The 22203-nt window shown below is 46.9% G+C and overlaps 1 protein-coding gene across 1 annotated transcript in view; it reads left to right on the top strand.

The window, feature by feature from the left end:
- The window catches only part of Pla2g4e (phospholipase A2 group IVE), a 57434-nt gene that overhangs the window by 16028 nt on the left and 19203 nt on the right, over positions 1-22203 (top strand). The window contains exons 2-6 of the mRNA XM_023712605.1: positions 8250-8322; positions 13614-13750; positions 18352-18483; positions 19401-19441; positions 21730-21792. Coding sequence (XP_023568373.1) covers positions 8250-8322; positions 13614-13750; positions 18352-18483; positions 19401-19441; positions 21730-21792 — 446 coding nt within the window. The remainder of the gene's footprint in view (positions 1-8249; positions 8323-13613; positions 13751-18351; positions 18484-19400; positions 19442-21729; positions 21793-22203) is intronic.

Raw genomic sequence — 22203 nt, forward strand, 5'->3', positions numbered from 1 at the left:
ACCGGGGATTGAACTCTGATCCTTGCGTTTGCCAGTCAAGTGCTTATCCTACTGAGCCATCTCCCCGGCCCCCATGAGATATATTTTGGAGGTAGATGTATGCTTATAGCATCTTTTGCTTTACTGAAATTTTAAACTTCTATGTATTAAAATAAGGCAATATTTTTCTGTTGGCTTCTAGATTTTGGGGGTCCATGTTTAGGAAAATTCTCCCAACCACAATACTGTATAAACACTCTCTAAAATGTCTCATTGCTATTTGTTTTTTAATAAAATTATTTTAAAAAATAAATACTCTCTAATACTTTACTATAAATTATATATTGTTTTAATGATGAGCTAATACCCCTGAAATTTATTTTTTATGAGCAGAATATATTTATTGAGAGAAAGAAAGCTCCTGTCCAAGAGACAGGAGGGGGGCCCAAGCGGGTAGTTCCCCCCTCCCCCGAGATTTATTCTTATGTGGATATAAAGCCAAGATCTAACTTTATTTTATTGCAAATGGTAAGAAATTTCTTTCCAGCAATGAATAGTCCAACCTTTCACTACTGACTTGAACTGCTTCTGTATAGCATCCTAAAATGCCACATACACAGAAGGCCGCTCCCCCAGCTTTACTGCATTTACAGGAAGTACTAGCATCCACAGGTTGTTGGCAAAGAACAAGGCCCATAAACACTGAAATGGGAGAGTATCAGGTAAGGGGCTGTGACCAAGCTCCGGCCAAGCATGAGCAGGTGAAGCCATGAAAGGCAGACCTGTGGCCAGAGGGGACATGGACAAGGCCCAAAAGTCCTTGAGGATCATCTTGTGGGCTTCCTAAGAGAGTGGAACCAGCTGAGCTACTCAGAGAAGTGTGGTTCTCCATGTCTGTCACCCTAACCCAGGAGACTGCTAGCTGGTGAAAAATAGTTCCTGGTCAACCATCCTAAGAGCCACGTCATAGGCTCTGGGGACATAGCTACCTCTGCCTAGCTCTCTGCTCAGCTGGGAGGTAGGCCGTGGGTGGAGAAGGGCTTGGTCCCTTCATTTGCTGGCAGAACAGAGTCAGAAGGAGGAGGGAGCAGGGAAACCTGACTGGGACTGGCCATTGTGTGCCCATTTGGAGCCAGGAGCAGGGACTTCCCACAGCCCTCCCTTTGCCATTCTGTCATGGGGACATAGCCCCTTTGTCATGTCCCAGTGACTGCTGCCTTCCCCAACACATCCTCTGCCCCCTCCTGCATCACTTAGCATCCACACTGTACATCTGGCCATTTCCTCCTCCCCACTTCTTCCTGAACCCAGATGATAACTGCCTAAGCAGTCCCCAGCTAGGTGGGCAGTGACATTTACTGGTAGATGACCCAGACTCAGCTAGAGGCTGTAAGCCCTCCAACTTAGTCAGAGGTGCCTGGAAGGGTACAGAAGAGGTTCCCCACCTGACTTCCTCTTCCTTCGCTTCCTACTCAATTTGATTTAATCCAAGTCAAATGACTAAATTGTGACTCGTGAGGAGTTGACAGTGAGGAGATTGCCTACAGTGGATGGGTTAGAGTGGGAACTTGTGAGATGAGATCGAAAAAACAGGCCTTGAGGAATTCTTGGAGTTTGGAGCTTGCCCTGGACTTATTTGATTGGGAGGGTGGTGGAAGGAGGAACAAGCAAGACACTTGCAGGACGGTGCAGTGCTGTGGATCAGGTTGTCGCAACAGTTCTTGGATTCAGATGCCACCTCCAGGAAGCCTTCTTTCACTCTGCGTCCCCCGCAGGAAACAGCTTCCATATTCGGTGTTCCCTGTCCAGTTCTTGGTTGGTGACTGAATTCTGTAAAACTCAGATCCTTACAAATATGAAGGATGTCTGTGATCTTTCAGGGATGTCTCCTGCCCCCATAGGGAGACTTGGACTTCAGAGCCTCTGATGGGCTCAACTCATTTGGTTCCCACTAGTCTATGAGCAGCTTCAAGCCTGGCATCTCCTCCCCAGTGACATGTGTACAGTAAGTGCTCACTAGGTGTGTGAGCAAAGTTGATTTTGTGGAGTTGACTGTGGTGCTGTATGGGTGCTACATCTGTGTCCTTGGTAGGGTAGGGTGGAGATCTTTGAGGGTGATAGGCTAAGGCCCTGTCCTCTCTCTCCCAAGGGCCAGGCCCAGAAAGAGATCCTTCAGAGCCCACCTGCATGTGGCCCAAGCTGCTCTGCAGTCAGATCTCACCCAGTGACCCATAGAATCACTCTTATCTATGGGCCAGAAAAGCCGGTTGTGGGGCCTCAGGCAAGAGCTGAGGCAGGAAACACCCAGCGTAAGTCAGGCCACCAAGCTGGCAAAGCTGCCCTTATCCAGCCCAAATGAGCCAGCCACCAGGCCAGAGATAAGAATCATCCATGCAGGGCAGGGCAGCATCCTTCGAGCTGCATGGGTTGAGCTTGTCCTCTCTACCCAACCTCCCAGGAGGTAGAACAGAGGCAGCTGCCCTGGATACTTTCCTGACCACGGCATCAGCTGATTGTTTTCTTTCTTCATCCTCTAATGTGGGCCCCTGTCCCTGCCTCTAATGTGGTCCCTTGCCACATTTCCTGGAGCACCAGGCCATGGTACTAAAGTGGTGGTAGGATGAAAGGCACCTCCCCTAGTGGGATATCTATGAGTCATGACAATGGTGAGCTGGAGAACCAAGGACTTCTCAAATCATGAAGGCCCAGCATCCTCTCCTTACCACCTCTGTGCCCTTGGGCAACCTGTTCACTGAGCACTAGACCTCAGACTCCTCCTGCCACAGCCAGAGTTCCTAGATCTGAATTTCTAAGATCAGCAGATAGTGTCCCTAAGTAATGAAGATTTCAGCCAGGTGCCCCACCTGCCATCCTCCTTAGCTACTTCCTGGGCCATTCCAGCCACTCCTGGGGCCAAGAGGCAACCATGAGGGTGGAGCTCTGAGTCAGAGTATAAGTTCCTCATCCTGCCACCCAGCTAAAGAGCTGCCGTGATGCTGCAGAGGAAGATACCTGTCTGGATCTCCCACTCTGTGCCAGACACATGCCACACAGAAGACTGTGAGTGTTCAGCCACCTGTGCCTTTAAGGTGAGGTTACAGGGCTGAGGGCTGCAGGCCAGGAGCATGGCCATAGGTGAGGGGCAGGGGCTGGGCTGAGAGCAAGAGACAGGTGATCTGGAGGGCTGCGAGTATTGCACACACCAGGGCCTTTGGCTCAAGAACCTTTATCTAGCACTGGGGGAGTTGGTTTAGCCCAGTTGGAGCCAGGGTGCTTGGGCAGATCCCTAGCTGAGGGTACCGAAAGACAAAAGGGCCCCATTCAGTGGCTCAGGAGCATCCTGGGGCCAGGCCAGCACGCAGGATAATACTCAGTACTCAGTACTTAGTACTATAGACAGGATCCAGACCTGTGTTGGTGGTTTTAATCCTGTGGACATCCTGGGCTTGTAGCCTGTGGGAGTGTGTGGTATATGGTGAGAACTGGTTGAATTGTTACCACTAGTTGCAAAACTATCATCAAGGTTTACTGTTAAGAACCCTGGGTCCAGGCAACCCCTCCCAGCCTCACAGGAAGACCCTGGGCTCATGAGTCAGGTTGCTAGTGCTGGGGCTGACTCTGCCTTGGTTTCCTGTCTAGGCAATAGAGAGACAACCTTAGTCTCCCACCTGACTGTAGCCAAGTCATGGGGAGAACTGTAAGGGAGGACCCTGAGGGCAGCAACTTCTCTCTCATCGCCCTAGCCCTACCCACACTAAGTCATTAAGTGAGCTGAGTGATGCCCCCCAAAATTTTTTGTCCCTGCAAAGGGTAGATGGAGACCCTGTTTGGTCTTCAAAGAAGGAGGGAGGGGAATTCGGAACTACTTGGTGACAGCTGGCCCTGCTTCCCCGGCAGGACAGACAGTACTTCTGGGTGGGCCAAGCTTTCACCACAGATGCCAGAAGGGCTTCTGGTGGCACTTGTTCCTGCCTTTCCAGTCTTACTGAACTTCTAGGAACTTGGGGCAGGAGCACTCTTCCGCAGAGGGGATTGAGCCCAGCCTGGAGGGCAGGTGAAGCAGCTAAGAGCTGAGGCCTGCAGTGTGACTCCAGGCACCTCCACCAGCTGCTCTGGTCCCTCTCCAGTCCCAGAAGGACCATGTCACTCAGTGCTGAGACTTCTTGCCTAACTACTCACTCAGCCTGAATAATAGAAAGTAAAGAAGCCTCAGGGCCCCCTCCCAGATGACCTCTAGTCTAGGATGTTGTTCAGCTGATTGGGACCTGTCCCAAGGTCCCAAGTGTCCCCATCTCAAAGATGTCCTTATAGAGAGAGGGTTCATGTATTCTGGAAGATGTGACCAGGCTCACCTGAGCTCTGGCACAGTGCTGTAGGAGCCATGGCTACACCCATCTTTCTAAGGAGGAGGTGGTGGCCTCACCTGCCAATACTGCCCTAAGATGCCCCAAGGAGGGCAGCTGTCTTCTCCTCTCTGGGCACCTCTACCTCATGAGATAAGCTGGTGAGGAGACACCTGGCCCAAATGGACATCTGATCCACCATTTCTGCAACCTGGGGGTCAGATTTCTCCCTCCCCCACTGCCACCCAGGAGCCAGACCCTGGAGTCCATCTATAACTAACAACTCTTTGGAACAATTTATGGTAATAGCTGTACCCATGGGTACAGGGAGAGTCCTGACTTGGGAGTTGAGGGGCTTATTCCTGCCTCTGCCATTAACTAATCTAGCTTATGCCCTGGAGCAGGCCAGTGTTGATCCCGAGTGAGCAGAAACAGCCTCCAGGTGGCCAGACAGCATACTGGCAAGGCAGGTGGATGCGACTCACACTTGGGTCCTGGAGCCTAGCTCTGCTGCTGCTTCCAGATGTGCCAGCCTGTGCGAGATGTAATCTCCCTAAATGTGGTCTCCTTGAAGCAAGGACAATAAAACCACCCTCCAAGGCTGCCTAGAGGATTCGCACCCAGTGTGGAGGCAGAGCCAGGCACTCCGGGGAAAGAGTAATGTTTCCCACCTCTATCTTTGTTTCCCACCTCTATCTTCCTGGAGGTCACATCTATAACATTGGGCCTGGGAAGAGATAGCCCCAGACTTTGTAATAACTGGTCCCTAGACTCTAAGGGATGCTACTTTTCCACGTGAACTGGCAGGGTTCTCAGTCCTGAGCAGGTGTTACAGGGAAGGTGGGGTTCTGATGAGGTCAAGCTCCGAGGTCAAGGACAAGCAGGAGGCTGGGGCCTTGGGTGTCTACAGTGTGAGCAGTAGGTTCTTTCTCCTGAAAGGCTCTCAGAGAACTGCTACCCAGCCCTCCTCCTCAGAACCACAGACAGATTATTCCAGTGGCTGGACACACCTCTGGGCTGTTTGCCAGGCTCCTGCCATGACTTCCAAGCCCCTGGCTGCATGCATCCTGCTCCTCACCCCAGGGTCTGTCCCATGCCCTGCGAAATGAAGGATTATCTGAGTCCTTACCTAAGACCGCACCCAAGTGGCTTGGTATTTGATTATGCCTGTTATTAAATATTCTGATTCTCACTCTGATATCCAATCTCAGCCAAGGCAACCTGTTTTAGGAACGGACATATCCAAAAGTCCCTGAAATATTGATCTTTACTACACAAGGGATTTCATAAACCTGGGTTCCACAGACTTGCTGGTTTCTGGACCCCATCTGTATGTGCATAGGCAGTGTGCTGGGTTCGAAAGCAGCTATCTATTATAGATCAGTTACCTCAGGGTCATGAAGTTTTGGTCCTGCCTAGCACCAGTCCTATGGAGCTATTATGTGAGGATCAAAATGTACCTATCCTTTCCAATCCAAGGTCATTTTCCTTGGAATATACCCAGGTCTAGACCTAATTACCCACAGTCCTACTTCCTTCCTCCCAGCACAGTCCTCTGCAATCTCTTCAAAACCCTCCCTGCTCTGTCTCTATTGGGCAAATGTCAGAGCACTGTTAGGAGTACTCCAAAACTGGTCTCTCCTGAAAATTCCTGAGCTTGAAGGCGTGACCTGGGGCTCACAGGAGACCACCAGGAGGACTGGGTCATGCTAGAAAACAAGAACTTCCTCGAGGACCCTGATATGACATGCTCTGGATGCCCACAAATGACAGTGATCATGGAATGTGTCCCATAAAGATGCAGATAACAAAAGCAGAGCCAGTAAGACTGCCAAGTTTGGGGGTTACTTGGGGGCTTTGGAAGCACTCTCAGTGGGAAAAAAGGCTGTCAAGAAAACCGGTTCTAAGAGATGAAGATCAAGAGAGAGGAGAAGAGAGGGCAAGTGATATCTATCTTCTTGTTTGCTGAGGGTCACTTAGGTAAGATGAGAGTGTAGCAGTGTTTCTGAGCACATGGTTGAGAACTAGAGTTCAACTCCAACTCAGGTTCCTGTGATTCTAGCTAAGGGTCCTACGTCAAAGAGCTGAACCCCAGATTCTCCATCCATAAAGTGAAGCTAGTAGTAACTGCTTCATGGCATCACTGTAAGGATTAAGCAAGATAATCTACAGAGAATATGTACACAGCACGGGCCACAAGGAAGACCATCGATGGGTGACTACTGGCATTGCTGTGTTGTTGCAGAGCTAGAGCAGGAAAAAATGATCCATCCTGTCGGGAGGTACAGAGGTTCAGTGACAAGACAGAATGTTTCCTGGAAGGCAGGAGACCTTAAATGAAGTTGCAAGGAAAACTATGCCTACTCCTTCCCTTCCACAGAAGACCCTGAAGGAATCATGCTAGGCATCTGGCAACCCCTTCTAGAAACAGAGAAAGTCCATGATGGCTGAGAAGACCTGGTCTTGGGCTCAGAGTTCTGCTGCACTAGGGATGTCCCCAAGGACAGACCTCCACCTGAACTGAGGCTTTTTCAGCTCCACAGGATTAACCCAGCAGCCCTCCAAGAAAGTGGGCAGTGGTGCTTGGCTTGCCAGGATGTGCTCTGCTGAAAGGTGGTTCTTGAATCCTCACTGTGCCAGACCAAGACCCACACTGCCAAGGTGGAAAGTGAGAGATGAAGAGCCCACTATGCCTACCTGAGAGGGCTCCTGCCAAAGGTCATAGGGTGTGTCCAGAGCCAGACGAGAAGCCAGGTATATGACCATGGCCCAAGTCACAATCCTCATAACAGAATGCTATTAGAGCAAGTCACTGAGTGTGAAAGCTATCATGTCCAGAGTTAACCTACAAAAGGAATCCTCAGACTATGTGCAGCCATCCACCTAAATTTTATTTTGATTTTAGGCAGCTATGGGTAAGAGAAGAGGAAGAGACCCACATATGTACATATCTATCTCAGACATGATAGACAACCATCCTTCTATTGCTGCTGGTTAGAAACAAGCCCTAGAAAAGTCTGGAGGGACAGACATCAAAGTAGTGATGATTACCTCTGCGTGGTGGAATTATGGACACTTTTTCTTCCACATTTATGTTTTACTGAAAACTTCAAAATTTATACAGAGCAAAATTGCATCTTCTGAATAAAGCACAAAGTGGTTCTGACTGCACGGAGTGCTGACAGTGTGGTGGTAGGCACAGTGGCACCGGGTGAGTCAGTGGCATTTGTGCAGGCTCAGGTTAGGAGTGGACAGTACAGAGATGCTTTGCAATTCCTGGATAAAAAGAGCTGATGAGGCAGGAAGAGGTGGTTTCAGAAATCTGGCAGGCACAAGGTAAGAGCCCAGAAACGACAAAATTGGGCCAAGAGAAGGTGACCATCCCTGTTTCTCAGCATCACACCTCCATTGATATATGGAAGCTGTTCAGTCAATGTCCAATGTCCATGTGGCTTGTGCCATGAGAGCCACCCCCATGGCTCTGCACACGCTGTGGGCCTTAGGAGGGGTGGGGCTAACTTGAAGACTAGAGCTTGAGGTGATGGCAGGGTTCTCAGGACATGAGCAGAACAAAAAGAGGAGCAGGACTCAGGATGTGTGAGCACACCTAGCCATTAGGACAACACTACGAGAGAGGAAGGGTCCTCAGAGGTTAGCAACGCCAGCAGAGGCCTCTGACAGGAATCAGTCATCAGATCAAGGGTTACTTGTGCTCTTGCTGTCACTTAGGTTAGGAGTAGACACTACAGAGATAGAGTCCTCAAGGTCATGCCCTATGATCTATCCATGCACACTAGTGTTTTACTAATCTCCGAGGTGTCTCTCAAGTCAATCAAATTGACAGTCAAGATCAACCATCACAGTTAGCATCTACTCAGGGCCACTGACCTTGGGGTGTTGTTTGAAGCCTGTCCTCTCAATCCACAGGAGGGACTGTCACCATGCCACCTATTGACAGTGAGGATCATCCGGATGAGAAATGTCCGGCAGGCTGATATATGTGAGTATCCTCATGTCACTTCTCTTCTTCTCCACTTGTGGGGCCTGGATGATAAGAGGTGCTGACTGGAAAAATGGTCAGTGGTGTGTGTATGGAAGGGGTGAAGGGTGAGCACATGTATACTCTCTACTCTGATTGCATTGCAGACTTCAAGAGTCCCATTATTTTCAAGGGCCCTCATTCTTGCCATTACCACCCTTGCAGTTTGTGCCTGCAACTGTCCCCCAGCTCTCCCCTGCCCACTTTCTTCTCCTCCTCTTATTACTCCTTCTCATATCCATTTCCAGAAGCACCAGCTTCCAACATTCCTTGATTTTCCATGAGTTTAGGTGAGAACCCATGATGTTGGGGTGAAATAGGAGATGCCCTTAGGCAAGATGGGGTCAGATACCAGCCCTTTCCAGAGCCCTTTCTCAAAACAGGGATCCCAAACTGGGTTGGGGATAGGGCAGGGTGGGCAGGCATGTTACCACAGTGCACAGATCTAGAGTCCAGCTCTTGGATGTGCATGGACTTACCAGAGCTTCTAGGCAGGGTTTTCTTGCGCCCTTCTCCTGCCCTCCATTCTAGTGGATGGCCAAGGGGTTTCACCTCAGGAAAAGATGAAGACATCATAGTAGGCAGGAAATCCTTCCTCTTGAGATCAGCCTTCCCCAGGCAACCCTCACCTTGCCCATCCAGAGAGGAGGTGTGGTCCCTATGGGGAGAGAGCTCTGTGTCCAGGATCTGTGGCTGTGAGGATGTCCCTGAACACTGTGACCACACAGGAATAACTCAAGGTCCACAGAATTTCCCAAGGACTGGGGAGGACCAGAAGGGATGGAGAAACACAAAGAAACAGAGCTAAGATTCTGAGCTTACTCTATTCTCCCCTCCTTTTTCCCCCCCTTCTTTCTTTGTTTTCCATTACTGTGGATTGAACCTATGACCTTCACACTGAGCTACATCCCCATCCCTTTTCAATTTTTAAATATTTTGAAATAGCGTCTCACTACATTGCCCAAATTGAATGGAAGCTTTGGGTCATCTCACCTCATCCTCCGAGAGTGATGTGATTATAGGCACATGCCATCACACCCAGCTCTAAGCTTACATTTTAACAAAAGAGTTCCAAGTCCAAAGCAGTTGCATAAGCTAGAGATGGCACTTTAACCTGGTCACCACAGAATTTACAGCCACAGGACACAGAACTTGGAGGGTCAAGAAAGCTGCATGGAACCCTGGGATCTGAGAGGGGCAGGGTGTTGATGTTCAGAGACCCAAGAGCCTGGGGTGGTAGAGGCTATTCTAAGAGATCTGTCTCCCAACCACTGCTGAGTGCTGCTCTGGCCAGCCATCCCAACACCATGTGTTCTTCCTGAGAACTTACAGGGTCCTTGTGGGAGGTCCCTTTTACAGATAAGGGGTTAATGGTTGCCTAGGGTGGGAGCAGTGTTCAGTTCCGGGCTTGGAGATGTGGACAGGAGATGAGACAGGCCAGGGGAAGGAGGATGGGACGGGTTGGTGGAGAGGCCAGAGGCCAGGCAGAACAACCATCTGACAGTCGCTAAGTATGGGCTGCCTGAGTTCCTAAAGAAGGGATCGCTGATGCCCAGTGGCAGAGGCTGGGAGCTTGTGGAGTGGGGTGAGTGTGGAGGGCAGGAGGGTGCGCTGAGCCCGGCATTCCTGTGACCAGGCAGGATTCACACTGAGCCCAGGGTGAGGTGTCCAGGGCTTGTGTCGGTGAGAGCAATTCTAGCACACATCAAGCTTTGGCTTGTGTCACCAAGTGGCCAGACAGAGGGCCAGGAACCTTTCCTCAGGCTTCTTGGGGCTTTCCAGCCCACCGGCATGTGAGTTGAGGAGCCAGAAGTGTCCCCTGTGCCTGATCTGTGCTCTTGCCAACATGTGTCACTTGGCTACTTCATCTTGGGCAAAGGTTGCCCTTCCCTTGGGGGACAGCCCAGCTGCATGTCTTCTTTCAGCTCCTCCTGAGGTGTGTTCCTCCAGTCCCTAGAGTCACCTCACCACGAGTACTCACTCTGCATGCCGATACTTGCATGCCACACCTTCCCAGGGTCCAGTGCCCTTTCTTCTGCTTCTCCCTGCCACACCTGTCCCCAGAAACTGGCAGGAGAGCGACAGTCTGGCTCTACCAGGCTCCTCTTCTCCTTCCTGCACACGCCTTGGTATGCAACTCCCTTTGCGAGTCTTCTTTTGGGAACCCCTTGTTATTTATGTTTTCCTCACTTCCTGAGGACCTAGAGGGCATTTGCGGCATCTGGTGTGCCAGTCCCCATCACATCAGGTCTGGACTCCTTACCTGGCAAGGCCTGAGCCATTTTGCTACATTCCCTGGTTAAGTTGAGACTATCCCAGTGCCTTTTAGGTCCTGGGTCACTCTTGCTCAGAACTGCTTCTTTTTAGCTTGAATTCAAACTGCTCTCCAGTTTAGGTCTGAAACCTGTCTACACCCGTATTTCCCAAAATTTTTCAGAGGCTAATGGCAGAGAACACACAGAGCTTTAGGGATGAACACTTTGCCAAGAACTAGAAAAGCACATGTGCCAGCTGTGGACCAGCATCAAGAGACAGTCAGACCCAGAAACCTCCAGCCATCAAGAATTCTTATTCCTCTTGAAAACACTGATTAAAACACAGACCAGCATCTCAAGTAGGTGTCCCCAGAGGTACAGGGGAGTTAGTGTTCTGACCATCCGTGAAGATGACTGAGTCATCTCTGAAACTCACAAGCCAAGAAAGAGTACACGTCATTCTTATGACCAAGCCCTCTCTCACTCCATGGCAAATGAAGACTAGAACCTGTCTCTGCCAGGAAATCCATGGAGTCCTACAAATTCTCAGATTGGGTCACCAATGCTTTATCATTGCTCATGGCCAAGTCATGACCACTATCCTTATAGGCAGCCAAATGGTTCCTGCCACAGTTGTCGTCCACGCCCTGGCTGATCCTCCTCCATCACCCACCTCCCCATGATCCCTGTCTCTTTATTCCCAACATTTTATGTGTTGAGAGGTAGGTATTCTGTGACAGAACTAAAAATCACTGTTGGCACCATGGATGGATGTCTAATCCACCTAATCTTGTCTCTTCTCGGTATATTTCTATCTTAACTAGAATTTAAGCCTTAGGGGAAAATCCTGAGATTTTATTTTATGGGAGAATTGTAGGCATGGACTGATGATAGGTAACTGTTTTAGAGGGAAGAAGGCCTTCACAGGGTCTAGCAAGACATGCATGTGCAGCAGGTCTTAGAACCAACAGGTATGGAGTTCGTTGGTCCTGGCTGCAAGCTCTTACCACATAGGAAACAGATCTGAGGCAAATATTCTAGGCCCAGCATGAAGGATTTGTGTTCAGGAAAAGCTAAGGGAGGGCTCCCAGAGGATGAGCAGGTCCCTAGTGCAGCTCCGTATGTGTAGAGCACTGAGACATCCCAACCTGCTTACCTGGATCTACAGTGACTCAAAATTTCATGGGAACTGACACAACCTGACAGCAGGAAGCTGAGATATTCATTCATCCATTCATTCATTCATCCAAAGATATCTAGTGAGTGTTAAACACACACAGCATCCCGCCACCCCACCCCCAGCCCCTCTGGTGTTCATAGAGCAATGGATAAGCTGGAGGCACCTGCTGTCACAATGCTGGGGCAGTGCAGGTGAAGGGGGCGGGGTTGAGAGAGGAAGTTTGAAGGATGCAGTATGAGAGCTGAGGGGGACATGGCTTTCTGGCTGGGTTTCCCATGCTGCCAGAGATGAACAGGTTGGGCACAGTGGCCCGCCCTCAAGTTGTTCAGAGTGGTGTTAGGGGGTGGGGAATCATTCTTTTCTGATTCTGCTGAGGTTTGGTCATTCTTTCTGCCTGGATTAAATGATTATTATGATATCTAAAGGACTGTGTCATCTCACCTTTATTCACTGGGAAGAGAGCTATGTGTTTCTATTCTCTGAATGGTGAGCTCTCAAAGTTCAGGAGTAAAATCAGAAGCCAAGAATGCCTGGGACAGAAGACATGATTAGTTCACGAGTCAGTCCAGGGGAACAGCCCTGGTGACACTCTCGTTAGTGATTGTTAATAATAATCAACTACTTACAATCAATCCTATCAGTGTGGAATGCCTGCCTAAACCAGCTTTACCATCAAGACCTGGAAACTGTGCTGACTGTTACCATTCTCTACAGCCTGGTGGGTATCCTGAGATTTACCTCAGCAGATTGTTGAGAGACTGACAGACAGACGTAGCACCTCTTCCTCCCTCCATCAGGGCAGAACAGAGAAGGAGCAAAGATGGGCTGCTATTCCCCCATATTTCTTCTGCTGCTCCAATGGAAGTCTCAAGAGGCTTCCTTCCTTCCTTCCTTCCTTCCTTCCTTCCTTCCTTCCTTCCTTCTTTCCTTCTTTCCTTCCTTCTTTCCGTCCTTTCTTCCTTCCTCCCTCCTCCTCCCTTCCATCCTTCCTCCTTCTTTTCTTCCACTGCACCTTATTTTTTTTCTCTTCTCTTTCCTCTCCCCTCCCCCCATAAAATAGGGCCTTGCTATATTACCTAGCCTGGCCTAGAATTCTCACCCTTGCTTCAGCCTCCATACCAGCCAGGAATATAGGCATGTAACACCATACCTGCTTCCTTTTCATTTTGAAAAATTATATTGGGGCCAAAGCCTTTGACTTTTCCCCAGGGCATATAAAAGAACTTGGAAAAAAAAAGTACTTGGCAACAGGTATGAGGGTTTCTCTGTGCTGGGAGACCAGGGCATGTTTGAAGAGCCTAGCAGGAGGCCTACGAGGCATTAAACCCAGTAAGGGTGGTGGCTCATGCTGATAACTTGTTCCCATGAAGACCTTGGCCAACTCACCACAGTCTGTGCTCCCCTGTCATCCCCATGTCTTCTCCTCAGCTTAGAGAAAGAAATTGGCCCTAATTTTGTTTCCCTGGTGCTAAGACAAGAAGTAAACCAGATGCTTTGGGCTAATCTTCTAGATGTTGTCCTGACAGAGGAAATTGTGTGGCCATAGCTTGGCCCTAAGCAGCAGGAATTTGCTCAGAGCCTGGGGTGTCCAAGAGAATGGTCAGAAGTTCTGATCCCCTCTGTGAAACATAGCTAACTACCCTGGCCCTTCTCAGGGTCTTAGGGCAAGAGCGTCTGCAGAGCTGGACCCTGAGTCAGGAGAAGCCCTGCAGCTGAGAGAACCTCACTCTGGAAGACATCTGAGCCTGTGCTCTCTCTGCTCTCTGCACTTGTGTTGGCTCCTCCCCTTTTCCTTAATCCTTGTCTTCTTTCAACAGTGAGCCAAACAGACTGCTTTGTGAGTCTCTGGCTTCCCACTGCCTCTCAGCAGAAGCTGAGGACCAGGACCATCTCCAACTGCCCAAACCCAGAGTGGAATGAAACCTTCAGCTTCCACATCCAGAGCAAAGTGAAGGTGAGTACTGACCCAGCTCCTGCCTGGTGCCTCCTTTCACCTGTTCATCTCTCTTTTTCTTGTGAGTCCTTCTTCTGCCCATTTTTTTATCTACCCACTTCTTCCCTACCAACCTGTCTTCCTCTTCACTCATGACTTCCCTCTGCTTATGTCATGTGTGTTCCTCACCAAAGACAAACATGATTAGATCAGTGTCCATTTGCGCATGGAGGAACAGGCCTAACAGTCTATCTTCCTATCTTCCTGATCCCTCTTGCTCTTCTGTCTAGCTTGCTGGCTCTGGGTCTCTTGGCCCAGAAAAGATTGTGTTTCCAGTACTTTTCAGTCTGCTCCAAGAAGGAGACTCACAGAAGGGAAGAACAAGTCTTTTAACCAGGTCTGAGCTTATTCTATTAACTGCCGCAGTCTAAGGTCAATCACACTCCTGTCAGAGGGTCTTCTCTCTTGTAAATCATTTTCTAATAGTATTATGATTTCTATTTACTTGAGTGTATGTTCTTTTGCTTGCCGAGTTGTTGTTTTAGGGTTTTAATCCTCTTCAGATATATGACAATTCTCCTGAGAGAATTCTCTCTTGAGTGTCCTGCAATGCGACAGCCTCAGCAGAGCACACGTAAGACAAATCAGGCCTCATGGTAGAAGCACCAAATCTAGTCTTCAGGCGCGTGAAACGTCACAGCTCCTCCAGATTACTACTTCCTTTTTTAAAAACTTAGTATATATTTGTAGTACACAATGCTTACATTCCTTATGTGAAGTTGGTACATGTACATAACATAACTTAGTTCCTTTTTCACACCTTAATTCCTTCTCTCCCTCTCTCCATCTCCTGACCCAATCCTTCCTTTGGAGATAACTCTATCTCCCTGTTTCTTTAACCCTTGACTTAAAATTTCCTTGCTCTTGACTTAAAATTTGGGTTTCTCATACGAGAGAAATCTTGTAATATAAGCTTGTGTGTCTGATTTATTTCATTTAACATTAGGGTCTCAAGGTGCATCTTTTGCCTACAAATGATTCAAGCTTATCTTTCCTTATGGCAGAGTAGTACTACATGGTGTGTAAACACCACATTTTCTTTATCCATTCATCTACTGATGGACATAGAGGCTGCTTCCAAGAATTAGATGTTATGAATTGTGCTGCCATAAACATAAGTAGCCATGTATCCCTACAATATAATATTTTTAATTCTTTGAAAAGATACCTAGAAGGGGAATAGCTGGGTCACATGAAATTTCTAGGTTTTAGTTTTTTGAGAAATTTCCATACTGATTTCCATAGTGTTATACTAGTTCACATTCCCACCAAAAATGTACAAGCATTTCCTCATCCCTGCACCCTCACCAGTATTTGTTATTTCTTGATGACAGCCATTCTGACATTCTTTCTGGGATAAGATGGAGTCTGTGTTGTCTTAATTTGCCTTTCTCTAATGGTCAGAGGTGTTGAGCATTTCTTCATGCATTTATTGGCCTTTTGTATTTCTTCTTTCTTGAACTATCTACTCATTTCACTTGCTCATTTTTTATTAGGTTTTTTATTTCAGGGAGTCTTTTTTTTTTTCATGTATTGTAGATATTAGTCCTGTCAGGAAGAGCTGGTAAAAGAATTTTTTCCCACTCTGAATGTAGTCTTGTCACTCTATTGGTTGTTTCTTTTGCTGTGCAGAAGCTTCGTAATTTGATACAATCCCGTTTGTCCATTCTTGGAACTACTTCCTATGCAGGTGGAATTCTGCTAAGACCTTGCAGATGAATCTGACTTCAAGAGTTTTTCCTATTTTATTGTCCACTACTTTGTTTCTGCTTTAACATTTAGTCCCTTAATCTGCTTTGACTTCAAGTTAGTACATGGTTAGAGATATCAGTCCAGATCAGTCTTCTGCATGTGGATGGCCAGTTTTCCCAGCACCATTTATTAGAGATACTAACTTTCCTCTAGGGTACATTTTTGGCCCCTTTGTCAAAGATGAAGACCAATGTGCTCGGAGTTGTTCCTGAATCCTCTATTCTGTTTCACTGACCCTCCCATCTGTTTTGTGCTCATACCATGCTATTTTACACTGTAGCTTTGTACTATAACTTCAAGTCCTGAATTGTGATGTCTCCTGCTTTGCTTTTGTTACCCAAGATTGCTTCTACTATTCCAGATCTCTTGTGGTTCCACATGAATTTTAGGATTATTTTCTTCAGTTCTGTGAAGAATGTTGTTGGCATTCTGGCTGGGATTGCATTAAATCTGTATATCAGTTGTGGAAGCTTAGGCCATTTTGACTATATTGATTCTGCCTATCTAGAGACAAGGGGTAGCTTTCCATTTTCTGATGTCCTCTTTGCTCTCTTATTTTAGGATGCTGTAATTTTCAACATAGAAGTCTTCATCTCTTTAGTTAGGTTAATTCCTAAGTATTTAATTTTTCTTGGTGCTATTAAGAATGCTACAGATTTTTTTGGCTTGATTTCGCATCTTGCTGCATTCCTAAATTTTGGTTACTATTTTGTTGTTCTTGTTGTTGATATGGATCTCACTATGCAGTTCGGACTCAGTGATCCTCCTATCTCAATCTCCCTAGTGCTGAGATTACAGACATGTACCACCTGTCTGGTTCCAGGGCCAGCACAGCATGCAGTACCAGGGATTGAACTCAGGACCTCGCACTTGCCAGGAAGGCACTTATGCCCCTGAGCTATCTCCCCAGCCTTTTGGTTACTAATTCTAAGAGCTTTTTATTTGTTTATTTGTTTTTTGAGACAAAGTCTCACTATAGTAGTCCAGGCTGGTCCTTGAGTTTACTGTGTAACCCAGACTGGCTTTAACTGGCTGTGACCCTCCTGCCTCAGCCTCCCACATGCTGGAATTACAGGTGTGTGTCACCATGTTTGGCTTTAATCAATCTTTGGGTAGATTTTTTGGGGGTCTTATGTGTAGAAGATTTTGTTATCTTCAGATAATGATATTTTGACTTCTTTTCCTTTTGTGTTGGACAGTTACAGGGTAGGGTTGAGACAAGATCTTGCTATGCAGTTTGGGTAGATTTTGAACTCACTGTATGGCCCAGGCTGGCCTCACATATGCAGCAATTCACCTGCCTCAGCCTTCCAAATGCCACTACCACACTGGCTCTTCTCCTATACATATACTATCCCTTTTATTTCTTTTCCTTGCCTAATTGCTCCTGCTAATGTTTGGAAGATTATATTGAACAAGAGTAGTGATAGAGGATATCTTTGTCTTGTTCCTGATTTTAGAGGGTAAATTTTTGGGTTTTCCTCATTTAATATGATGTGCCAGTAGATTTTTCATAAATAGTTTTTATTGGATTGAGATAAAGTCCCTCAATATCTATTTTGTTCAGGGCTTATTTCTCATGAATAGATGTTATATTTCGTCAAAGGCTTTTTCTGAGTCTATTAAGATGATTATGTGACTTTTATCACTGCTTCTGTTTATGTGATGTATTACATTTATTGATTTGCATATGCTGAACCATCCTCACATCCCTGAAATGAATCTTACTTATTCATGATGTATAATGTTTTTAAGTATTCATTGTACTATGATTTATAGTATTTTGTTGAGGACTTTTTCATTTATATGCCTTAAAGAGATTACTGTATAGTTCTCTTTTTTGGTTTGGAAACCAGGGTAAGGGTAGCTTCTTTCAGGAATGATTTTGAGAGCACTCCTTGCCTTTCAATTTCATCAAAAAGCTTAAGAAATATTAGTGGTAGAACTTCCTTGAAAAATTTCTTTAGAACTCAACAATGAATCCACCTTGACCTAGGATCTTGGTAGACTTTTTTATTACTGCTTCAGTTTCATTACCTATTCAGAGTTTTAAAATTTAGTTCAGTTTTGGTAATTCATATGTGGCTAGGAATCTATCCATTTCACATTTTTAAAGGATGCTTTTCCATTTCTAGTTTATGAAGAATGTCTTGCATTTTTAAGGAGGGCTTTACAATTTTACTCTTTTCTGGTGCTGAGTATCAAACCCACAGCTTTGCATATGCAAGTCAAGAACTCTACCATTGAGCCACATCCTGGCTATAGTTATTTCTTTATAATGACTTTTCTATCATATATATGAGTTTGGTGATAAGAATATTTTCATGTAACTTTTATCTTTCTTCTTAAAATTGGAACTTGGGTTTTCTGTATCTTAAAGGTTATAGAGCTTCTCAGTTGGTTATAGGTCTTACTTGGATTTCTAGTAATTATGAGGTCAACAGATCTATTGGGAAGCCCCAGAACCTCAGATAGGGATGTAAAAGGTAACACTGGCCTCAGTCTACATCTTCCAGTATCCTTGGAAGGAGAGACTTCTGAAACTAGTCCAGGTAACCTGAAAGCACTGACTCCAGCCACTCAACAGGATAGCTGCTGACTCTAGGCATGCTGCTTGGGCTTATTCATGTGACTTTATCAGGGCTGATGAGCCAAAGAATGGAGTTATCACCCCTTATCCCAATCCTACCAGTTGTGTGGCCTCCAGTCCTCAGAACTACTTCTTGAATAAGAAACAGATAAGGCCCTTGTCCTGGAAATGGGTCAGTGCAATCATGATAACAATACCTGTACCCTCTTTTCTCCCCTAGAATGTGCTAGAGCTGAGCATCTGTGATGAAGACACAGTAACACCCAACGACCATCTCTTGACAGTTCTCTATGACCTCTCCAAGCTCTGCTTCCGGAAGAAAGTCCATGTGAAGTTCCCATTTGACCTAAAGGTAGGTGGAGGAGCCCAGGCCCATAGCCTCCTGCCTCTTGAGGAGCAGTGGGTTATTCCCCTGATGCCACCGCATGGGCTTCTCCTTGTGTATACACAGCCAAGCCAGGAAAAAGTGGTGTTTCCTGTCCGAATCCCAGCACTCTCCATTATTAGCAGTGTGATGGAGGCTGGGAAAATAACTTCATTCCTCTCAGAGTTTTTTACTTCCTGTCTGTACAGTGGTGACAATAATATCCACCTGGGATTTTTTGAGGCGTAAGTAAGAAACATTGCTAAGGCACCCAGTGGTCCGTGCTCATGATGCAGAATGGAGATACTCATGCTGGTTCCCTTCCCCTTTTCCTAGTCTTACAGTCCTGTTTCAAGGATGTCCCAGGGAATGGATACCAATGAGGATAAAGAGAGCAAATGCACAAGCTAGAGAAAGTTGAACTAAAGAGATCTAGTCACTTAACAAATGCCCAAGAGCCTTCAGTGAGTTCTTCCTGCCCTGTGGATCCCTCAGAGGCAGGCACCCTTCCCCTTTCCTGCTGTTGTGAGGAAACTAAAGCCTCCTCTTGCCTCAGACTGTAATAAGAGGTGCAAAAGACCAGGTGAGGGAAGGGCTGCTAGCCCCCAGGTTCCCTTGTCCCAGCTCTGAGCCTTGGGGAGGCTGGGGATGGGGCAGAAAAGAACTATTCTAGGGCAGAGGGATGCAAGAGCTGGTGCAGAGGTCAGTTCCTCACCCTGGGCTTCTCTGATGTCTGTGCTGTCCCTGATCTCAAAGACTTGGGGACAGAGAGTGCATAGGGGGTAAGGAGCTGTCCCTTCTCTGGGCAGCAGGGCTGTGGAGGGTGGGGAACAGCAGCATACTGTCCTGCCTGGCAGAGATGTGCACACACTGCTCACAGCCACCTTCCCTCCCTCCCCTGCCAGGGCTCCGAAGAGCTGGAGGTGGAGTTCCTGCTGTCAGAGAGGTGAGCAGATCTAGCCCTGGGACGGCCATGGTCCAGGGCTGCAAGTGGCGTTCTGCCTTTTTGTGTTTGCCTTCCAGTCTCACCCCACACCCACTCTGGACCCCTTAGGTGATGCCAGCTCACTTGGCAAGTGGGCGTGGGGCCTACAACTGCTCCCCAAGTGCCTGGCCATCAGCTTTGCTCTAAAGATCTGGTCTCCTGCTTTCGTGAGTGTGGCTTCTAGGAAGAATTCCTGCCATGACAGTCTGGGGGCCTTCCTAAGGCCCAGCTGAGGAAAAGACATTAGTTGTCTTGACCCAGAAGTGAGAACAAACACTCCTAAACCCTGGCCTAAGCAGCTGGACCCAGGTCAGCAGGGAGACCCAGGGTCAACAAATAAGGTCTTGGAGCCATGACTGCTGGGACACACACAGCTGGAGGCAAGAGAAAAAGAGGGCAAAGAGAAAGAAGAGGAAGCAGGGACTGCCCTGATGGGGAAGCCACAACCCAGGAGCACAGAATTCCTTGGAATGGGGCAGCCCACCCTTCTCTCTTCTTAACCCTGGCAGGCACAGGCCCCTTTACTTGTGATCAGTCTGGGGGTAAAGGGAGGGTGAGAGGCATGAGACAGGACAAGTGGGTTGATCAAGTTCTCCACTTGGAGAGTCCTCTGCCTAAGGGAATTTGGAACTATTCAGGGGACCTTATTTCCTGCCAACTACTGATTGCCAAATTAAAATTGGCTTTATTTCACACTAAAGAAAATCTAGGCTGTGTCCTCCAATTCTTGGTTTGACAGGACTTTTGGGAAGAGTTTCCATGCCTGAATTAGAAAATGGCTTACAAAATGAAATCTGTCATAATTGATAAGAGTTGATCTGATGGCTGGGCGTGGTGGCACATGCCTGTAATCACAGCACTTAGGAAGCTGAGGCAGGAGGATCGCCATGAGCTTGAGGCCAACCTGGGCTACAAAGTGAATTCAAGGCTAGTTTGATCTGCGTAGTAAAACCCTGTCTCAAAAGGACAAAAAAGAAAAAGGAAAAAAAAAAAAAAGAGTTGATCTGAAGACAGTCATCTTGGGCTTACTTTTGGCAAGGAAGGCTATGGACCCAAAGGTAATTGTAACTTGGAGGTTTATCATTTCAATTTTATAACACAAAGATGTCTAATGTCTCCAGACCATTCTCTGGCATGGTCAAAACTGTTAGATGCATGCAATAGAGAAAGCCCACAGGGGAGACTGGATTTTTTTTAATGCAAAATATTTATTCAGAGTTAATTATTTTAGGTAGTAATTTTTATTCTCAACAGACTTGTGATAACCACATCTTTTTAAATCTGTAAAAAATGTTATCACCACAGTCTTAGTCTTTGAAATCTCACAAAAATTTACATTTCACAATCCACCCTGAATATCAAGGCTTTTTTTTTTAATTTTTTTTTTATTTATTTATGTGTGTGTGTGTGTGTGTGTGTGTGTGTGTGTGTGTGTGTGTGTGTGTGTGTGTGTGTGTGTGTGTGGCCAGCTCAGCCCACCAGGGGGCAGGGGCTGGCTGGCATGTGGTGCTGGGGGATTGAACCACAGTCCCTGTGCTTTGCCAAGCTTGTTTCAAGTAGGTGCTTTAGACCACTGAGCCATCTCTCCAGCCCCAATATCAAGGCTTTAAGAATAATCCATTTCCTATAGTCAGATATTTTATAGCTGTACCCCAAAAAGGAAAACAAAAAACAAAACTCATCATTTTGTTAAGGGCTGAAGTTACCCAAGGAGAGCTGGGGAGATGGCTCAGTGGAATAAAGTTACCCAAGGAACCTAACATAAAATAAAATAGAGAACGGGTCATTTTTGTGATGATATGGCTTACATCTGCCCTTGTTGGTAGACTACAGCTCTTTATCACAAGTTGTTAATCTTTATGACTGTACACGTTGTATCTAGTGGGATATAAAGAATAGTTATTCTCTAAAAATAATGGGAACGTTTCTGTTCCTTCTCACTTGTAACTCTTATCTTCTTCTGGACACTATTTAAAATGCCGGTTTCAGGGCCAGGGAGATAACTCAGTAGAATAAGTGCTTGCCTGGCAAGCTCAAGGCCCTGCGTTCAATCCTCAGTCCCACAAATAAAATAAAATAAAATAAAATAAAATGCCAGTTTCCTTATCAGCTACAAATCTAAAATCTCTTAAGCTATTTTTATAACCAAGAAGGTTCTGCTGTTTTATTATTGACCTTATTTATATGTCATCTGCATAAGAAATCAATCAAGAATGGTGGCACTGAGGAGTTCTGATTTTGTCTTTTAGTGCCTCTTCGCCGGAGACCCTGCTCACCAATGGAGTGCTTGTGGTAATCTTCCTTCTGTCCCTGTAACTCTAGAGGTCACATCTGGCAGCTGCTGTCCCAGGAGAGGACACTGGAGCAGTGTGGGGCTGTGTCATGGCCCAAGCCCTGGAGGAGTGGGTCTATATAACTCAGCTAAACAAGGGTGCAAGGAGGAACGGGCAGCAGCCTGCAATCCTGCATACAGGGCAGAGGTGGCTCGGGAACCACCCTGGCCCAGCGCCCCACCTCCCCAGAAGATGAGCCTTCCTCTTGGGGATGTCCCCAGTAAAAGAACCCACTAAAAAGAGCCTCCTCAGATGCAGTTCTGGCCCTGTCTCCCACAACCCCAATGCCTCTATCAGCCGATTGCAGTATTAAGTATTTTCCACTATTTAGGCTATTAGTGCAGCTGTTTTAATCAAATGTATCTAATGCTCCAGGGTTCAAGGAGGCCA

This window comes from Octodon degus, unplaced genomic scaffold (genome assembly GCF_000260255.1).
Source record: "Octodon degus isolate 3935 unplaced genomic scaffold, OctDeg1.0 scaffold00002, whole genome shotgun sequence".
Lineage (NCBI taxonomy): Eukaryota > Metazoa > Chordata > Mammalia > Rodentia > Octodontidae > Octodon > Octodon degus.